At 43.9% G+C, this 7,938-nt stretch overlaps 1 protein-coding gene across 1 annotated transcript in view; it reads right to left on the reverse strand.

Annotated features, from left to right (window-relative positions):
* PREX1 (phosphatidylinositol-3,4,5-trisphosphate dependent Rac exchange factor 1) overlaps positions 1-3,102 on the reverse strand; it is a 454,902-nt gene extending 451,800 nt beyond the window's left edge. Inside the window, exon 1 of the mRNA XM_063958866.1 lies at positions 2,477-3,102. Within this exon, the coding sequence (XP_063814936.1) occupies positions 2,477-2,620 (144 nt within the window). The 5' untranslated portion in view covers positions 2,621-3,102. The remainder of the gene's footprint in view (positions 1-2,476) is intronic.
* Between the last annotated feature and the right edge of the window lie 4,836 nt (positions 3,103-7,938).

The following is a 7,938-nucleotide window of genomic DNA, read 5'->3' on the forward strand; positions in this document are numbered from 1 at the left end:
CAGATCTGGCTGCGCACCAGCAGTATACAGTTGCAAATTGGGACAACCTGGCTGCGCTCTACTAGTATATAGTTACATATACGGGCTACCTGGCTTTGCTCTAGCAGTATACTGCTACATATCTGGACTTCCTTGTTGCGCTCCGGCAACATATATGTTATACATTGCTGCTACCTAGCTGTGTTTTAGCATTATACTATATCATTGTTATCTGGCTGCACTCTAGCAATATAGTACATATCGGGGCTACCTGACTGCATTCCGGTAGTACATAGTAACATACTAGGTCTATCTGACTCTATGTAGTTACATATTGGAGCTACTAGCCTACATTCGGGTAGTATATTGCTACATTGTAGGCCTACCTGGCTGAACTACAGGACTACAGTTATGCACTGTCTACTTAGCGGCAATATAACAGTATATTGTAACATATCAGTGCAACTTTGCTGTGCTCCAGTACTATATCCTATATACTAAAAGGCTAATGCTGCTCCTCACCTCTCTGGGGGAATTCAACTATTTTGCACTCTGTCAGCCACTAGATGGCGCCTGATGGAGCAATTCAAGTGTTGATCCATTCGGGCGAGTGCAGCTACCGGCGCTGACATTTGTTATGTTGTTCCATCATTTTGATAAGCTGGTAACTAGTAGTTACATATTGGGCCTACCTGGCTGTGCTCCAGCAGTTTTTATTCACATATCAGGCCATATATCAAATATATATATAGCTATAATGTACAAACAAGGACTTTGTGGCTTTGCACCTGCAGTATATAATAATACATCATGCTACACGTCTGCAGCCTATATCTAGACATCATGGCTACCCTACTTGTTTGAATCCTGAAGCCTTTGCCCAGGTGTAACGCTGTGCAATGCTGGATTTATATACTTACTGCATAAACAGCAGCACCAATAATGACTAAATACCTGAACATATCTGAAAGAAATAAGGTAAATCGATTTTTAGCCGTTGTACACCACAAGTTTCAGCATGTTCTTGCCAGTCAGATGGTACAAGTGGAGAGACACAGGATACTTAGATCTACTCTTAAAGAACAGGTGGTAAATTGCATACAGTGGACCAATACTACAATGCTAGCTGTGGTAGTTGTTTTGTTACATGATCATATAATTTATATCACTAATTAGTTTCTGAGAATTAAAGCTTGGACAAGAGCTACATCATTACTGTGTTTACATGACTTCTCACTTTCCTAATTTAAAATCTATTATGCAGCAGTGGTATGTGATATAAAGTTATACATCAACTCATATTTTACTATAATGGTATTTCATGTCTACATTAAACAATCATCGGAAATAACAGTAATGTAAGGAATGTGTATTTTTTATCATCGCTTAAAACCATCAAAGATTGGCACCTTTTTCCCTTTCCAGAAAGCGACTGCTAGAATAGAATGACAACTCTGCTGGCACATCTGTAGATGAAACAACTACTCCTTTAAAAAAAAGTGCTATATACCGTACCAGCCACACAAACACAGTCTTTATTCTGTGAATAAACTCTACAGCAACTCTGAAATGAATCCATCAGCACAGCAGTCAAGAAACCCCAAATCTCTCTGGGTAAAGTGACAGATTAGACGAAATCTCTGATGCCCTCACAGTTTACACAAGAAGGAAATCGCACTTTATTTCCCCCCCCCCCCCCATTACCAAATATATTGTACTGTCAGTATAATCCAGTTACGAACATAGAGTAAAGCCGAAAAAATGTTTTCAAAGGATGTAAATACAGCTCTAATGGAGATACAGTAGCACTTCCTCTGAAATAATGGTAACCCAAATACAGTAAGTGTCAGACAGAACTACTACACAGTATTAAGCAGAGATTAGTTTTTCTATCTTGTCTTCAAATGTCCAAACAGGCAATGATTTCCCTATGTCAGAACATTTGTGCTAAATCCAATTGCAATGCTCAGTGAAGTATGATGGGTTATATTAAAAAGTATTAATGAAGGGAATTCAGAATCAATGACCCGCTTAGAGTGCATGAGGAGGAGAGTAACAAACTTCTATAGATAGAACAGGTAGGTAACTCATTCTATTTCTAGCTCTTGTGATATAAACCGAACCAGCTGGGTTTGCTGGGCCTTGTAGTTCCACTGGTTGGACCGCAAGAGAGAAACCGTGCCGATTGCTCATATCTCACACTTTGATCCCTTTATTTTCCTAATGCCAGCTGACAGCCCACCATGCTGATGATTTCAGAGCTACAGTATATAAGGCACACACACCCCCTCCCCAAATATCTCTATCTGAAGCGCCCTCTTCCTATTGGCAGCAGAGTCTCATAAAACTTTTCTGTTAGAGGGGCGTATTCACTTCTCAGCACCACAAGTACCTGGAAGCCCTGGGTGGTCCTTGGAGCTCACCCTGTGCTCTATTAAAGGTGTACACACACAGTTTATGAAGCCCACATGCATGCACATAACAAAGGGCAACTCACAGACTGCAGGAACTGCAGGGTCCCCACATAGTCCCTCTCGGTGTTCAGGATCTCATTCAGGACACACAGCCTAAGCCGGAGCTGGCGGTCTGAGTCCTTGTTGCTGCTGCTCTCCACGCTGGTCCCACGTCCCTCTGCCTCCATGTCTGCAATTGCAGTCCGTATTACAGCAGGGCTTCTCTTCTGGGTGCACTCAGTGTAGTACCTGCAGCCCTCCAATGTATGGGGCGCCCTCCTGCAGAGGGGAAACCAGAGACAGCATGGTATAGATGTGCAGGGGCGACCCCCTCCAATTCCAGGTTCCACACACTTCTCAGTGAGAGTCCAGCATGACGCTGTTGGGCAAAGTTTGTATTGATGGAGCCGACAGAGAGCTTCCCACCCTGAGCCTTCAGCTGCTTATCTGATGCCCGGACTGGCACTGATCACACACACACAGAGAGAGAGAGCTGGGGATGCCCACTGCTGCCAGTCTCTCTCGCTCTGCTGCTGCTGCTTCTAATGGGGAGCGTCTGCTGCGCGTCTCCTGAGACTACTGAGCGCACAATACAGAGGCAGGATGGGGGAGGGTGGAGGTGCTGTTTCCAAATCTCCACACTCAACAGCAGCAGCAGCCTATTGTTACACTGTGCAGCATTCATATAGTTCTGATGTTATCTACACATTTATACCTGCGCTGTCATTAACAGACCTTTCCTTATACATTTTATATACTTACAGAAATATCTATAGAGAGGGGTTTTTTTTAAACACACTGCCCCCATTTTACCTAGGAACTCATACAGAATAATTTTACCAATAGATATTACCATGCACAACAAATCACTACTGATCAGAAGGATGGGTGTATGCAAAGGCAGAATGAGGCAGTTGTCTTAGGAAGCAGGATTGGGGGCCAGTGACATAATATCATTTCTAAAAAGAATTCTATTTGTAGCCAAGACTTCAATGTGCTTGCCTTTCTGCCATGGTGACTTTTGTTTTCTGCATCTAGCATGTCATCTGCATCCAGACTGGAAGATACAGGGATGTCTCTAGGGCCACAGAACTTGAGCATGGACACTTGAGGTTCCCCCCTCTGTTTGAACTCTGCAGTAGTCACAAGGAAAGCCATGTTTCCTAGGCGGAATTTAACTTGTGACCTACTAGAATGGGTGAAAGCAATTTGACATTTATTCTGATGCACCAAGATACACCTGGGTTATTGCTATAACAGTACCCTGAATGTTAAATGCAATTCAAATCTTCATAATACAACTTGATAATAGGGTGGTGTTAATAAAGGGTGGAACTGGAAAGTCTTATTTATCATATCCTTCTATAAAGCATTTTCTCTTCTGTATTACCCTGGCAACACAAATCTGATAGCTGGTTTTCTCTGCCTCCATACACTTGTCTTAAGGTATTTTTCTAACAGGCACTTTGAATGCTAGCTCTATTCCACCCAGACACCACCAGCATGAAATCACTCTATAATGATATATAGGGGGGGGGGGGGGGGGGGGGAGGGGGATTCATCCTGGCCCAATCTCACTCCCATCTCGTCCAAGACTCACAGGTTTTTGTGCACAGCCCTATGGGGCTGCAAAGAAAATTCATGGAGTCATGCGTGCCACACACGCGCTCACTTTCCCATGGGGCGAGACAACTTGTCCCTAGTTGTTGAATCAACCCCGTTGAAGTGAATGGGGAACCCTCATCCCCAGTTACACAAGAACGCTGAAACACATAAAATGATGCAAATAAAGTATATCAAAACTTCTCATACTACAGTATCATCTACAATACACTTTGGGAGGAGATTCAATTACGTGTGAGGTTCTGCGCAATATGCAGCTGTGCACAAGCAAACAGATGTAATGTTATCCTGCCCAGATAACCTGCATTGTATTACCACAAAAGGGGCCTGATTCTGGGTCGCATGCTGTTGCGGCTACATTAGCGTCTGTTGCCATAGGCTCGATTGCGACTTTATGCTAATGCTAGTATAAGCCCTTCCTCTTGTGTACAGCCGTGTGTCTGATTGTGCAAGGACTGAGACGCCCACTTTGAGGACTTTACATTATACCAGGGGTGGGGAACCTTTTTTCTACCTAGGGCCATTTGGATATTTATAAAATCCTTCGGGGGCCATACAAAAATTATCAACTTAAAAATTAGCCTGCCCCCAGTAAATATACCCCCAGTCAGTAGTAATGCCCCAGTAGATATGTCCCCAGTATATATGCCCCCAGACACTTATGTCCCATTAGATATGAAGCAAGTCAGTTGTTATGCCCCATTAGATATGTCCCCAGTCAGTTGTAATGTCCCATTAAATATGCCCCCTAAAAGCAACATTTACACACACACACACACACACACACACACACACACTAAAAGAAAAAAAAAAACCACAATACTCACCAGCCCCACTCCTGCTTCCGGACCGTTACCCTCCGCCTGGCCGCCCGCTCCTCAGAACTACGGGAGAGACGTCATGACATTTCTCCCATAGCACCGCACACGCACACTACCAGAGCCGGAAGCCGGAGTTCAGGAGTGAGCTCCTGCCTCCGAATGCTGCTGAGGGGAAGAAGCCGGGCGCCCGCTAGTAACAAAATCTCAGTGGCGCCCGGCATCTCCCTTGGTTAGGCGAGCCTAGGAGGGCCGGATCATGTGGCTCTGTGGGCCTTATTCGGCCCGCGGGCCTGAGGTTCCCCACCCCTGCATTATACTAAACCATAGATAACACCATCAAAACTTGCAATAGTCCCATGATAGTACTATAGGTGCAGATGCTCTGTCAGAGTATCGCCTCCAATGTGAGTGATTAAGGGTCTGAGGGGTCTACATACTAAGCCTTGCAGAGAGATAAAGTGGAGAGAGATAAAGTACCGGCGAACCAGCTCTTAACTGTCATTTTTCAAACACAGCCTGTAACATGGCAGTTATGAGCTGATTGGCTGGTACTTTATCTCCATCCACTTTATCTCTCTCCAGGGCTTAGTACATAAACCCCTGAGTTCGCAACATGCCTGCGACACTCCCATAGCATGCTAATAAAACAATACATCTCTGTGCATCTGCATTGCCACCTCCTTGTCACCGCCATGGAACGCACAGCACATGTCACAAACTGCGTGTCCCAATCGGCTGTTTTTAGGGATTCTGGTGCATTCGCAGTTGTGAAAAATCTCTCAACTCCGTGAATATGGGCATTGCATGTGACTCAGAATCAAGTCCAAGGTTATTACGATACAATCTAGAAACCTTTGTCATCTTACATGTCTCATTTTTAATCTACAGTATGTCCTTTATCTTTAGATCGTAAGCTTTTTGATCGGGGCTCTCATTTCTTTAGTCGAGTGTTTCTGCAAAAAGGTTAAAGATATGTTGTTATTATTATAATACAGCGGTGGCCAACCAGTGGCTCTTGAGCCACACGTGGCTCTTTCTTTATTCAAATGTGGCTCCCCAAAACTCAAAATCACATGACCACAATAGATACGGAAACTGCTGCACTCCAGCCAGACACACAGCAGCACTATGGGCAATGAGAATTGAGGGAGTCAGATACTAGAGGTAGACACCCACTGGCAAACAGAGGACACATAAGGGGCTGCTGCAATGTCACGAGTTGTAGGGGCTGTGGTGACACATGAGGGTGGGCTGGAGTGACACAAGGGGAACTGGCTGGAGTGACACAGGAAGGTGCTGGGAGTAGTGACACATGGGAGAGCTGGCTGGAGTAACAAAATGTATTTTATATCAGGGGCGTGGTCTAGTAGGCACAAGGCCCCATTTTTGCATGAGGACTTTTGGCTTGATGTCAGCTCTTTGACATACCTAACTCGATTTTTTGGCTCTTTGTCTCTGACAGGTTGGCCACCCATGTTATAATACATTGTATGTATTAATCACTCCACATATTAACCTTGTGAAAGAAGTTTGTGTTTTATAATAAACTAGCTGAAGTACCCGGTGTTTCCTGGGTTTAAATTTTCAGTTATTTAAATGTTCAGTTATGAAGTTCTCAATGAGTTGGATGTAACAGTCAACAATTAAAAATAATTATTAGCTTAGTAACTCTTCCAACACACCCATGAGGTGGCTGCCCAATGTCGTTTTTATTTTTGGGGTGTCGCCAGTAGCCCTGAGGACCCCAACTCCCTAATATGTCTTCTGGGATCCAATGTTACCACTTTGTGAAGTTTTATTCCAAATCTATCCAGTAGAAGGCCCAGAACAGGCTCCCTGGACCACAGTTCTGCCCGGCGCATCCTCCAACGGGAGATTTGACTGGGACCCAACCCCTTAGTATGCCTTCTAGGATCCAGTGTTACCTCTTTGTGAAGTTTTGTCCAAATCCATCCAGTGGAAGACCCCCGAACAGGCACCCTGGGTCACCGTTCCCACGGTGCATTGGGGTTTGACCGTGACCCTAAACCCTTTAAAACCTAGCCAGGATCCAGCCAGAGCACCTTGCATTGGTTTCAACCTAATTGGTGCAGGGGTGTCTGAATGCATAATCGGACAGACTAACAAACAGAGCAATGCATTTTATATATAAGATATATAAAATATGGCCCTGGCCCCGAAAAGGGTTAATTTTTTTAATTGAAACCCTCCCAGCATTTTAAGTTGGACAATGAAGGGTATGTGTAACTGTCAATAATTTCTATTTTCCTCTGACTCTCGTTAATCATGCTCCAAGTCTGCCACTGCCGCATTGCACTAAGCTGCCCTTATCTTTGTCCAGTCACTAACCTTATGTGAGCAGCTTTTCCGGTGATTTCGCCTACTGGTGGTGAGCTGTGTGTTGCCAGAGCTCTGGAAGAGTATGAGACAGGACAACAGCAAAGTGCTGGTATAGGCTGTTGTTACCATTATGACATCACAGCATGACCTAACAGACAGAGACACACAAACAGACCAATGCTTTTTCTATATACATTTTCATGATCAGTGCCCTGGCCCCGCAAAGGGGTGGATTTTTTTCACTTGAAACCCCACCAGTATTTTAAGTTGGATATTAAAGGGTATGTGTACCAAGTTTGGTCCAGATCCATCAAGGCATGTAGGAACCTATGAAGAACAAACATACAAATATTTATTTATTTATTTATATATATATATATATATATATATATATATTAACAGTTTCTTATATAGCGCAGCATATTCCTTTGTGCTTTACAATTAGAACAACAGTAATAGAACAAAACTGGGTAAAAACAGACAGACATAGAGGTAGGAAGGCCCTGCTCGCAAGCTTACAATCTATGCAGTATATACATACTTTGACATATATATTATATAGTGTTTTTGCCCGCGGCTTCGCCCGCATGGAACTCTTAAGGCACTATTTTCATTGCGCCCATCTTCAAGTTTAAGTTCACTACCCCTTCTCACACCCCGTGCTGATGGGGGCTGAACTTGGACTGATACAGTATCTGAAGTGTCAGTATTCATCTCAGCGA

Source organism: Pseudophryne corroboree, chromosome 3, assembly GCF_028390025.1.
Source record: "Pseudophryne corroboree isolate aPseCor3 chromosome 3, aPseCor3.hap2, whole genome shotgun sequence".
Lineage (NCBI taxonomy): Eukaryota > Metazoa > Chordata > Amphibia > Anura > Myobatrachidae > Pseudophryne > Pseudophryne corroboree.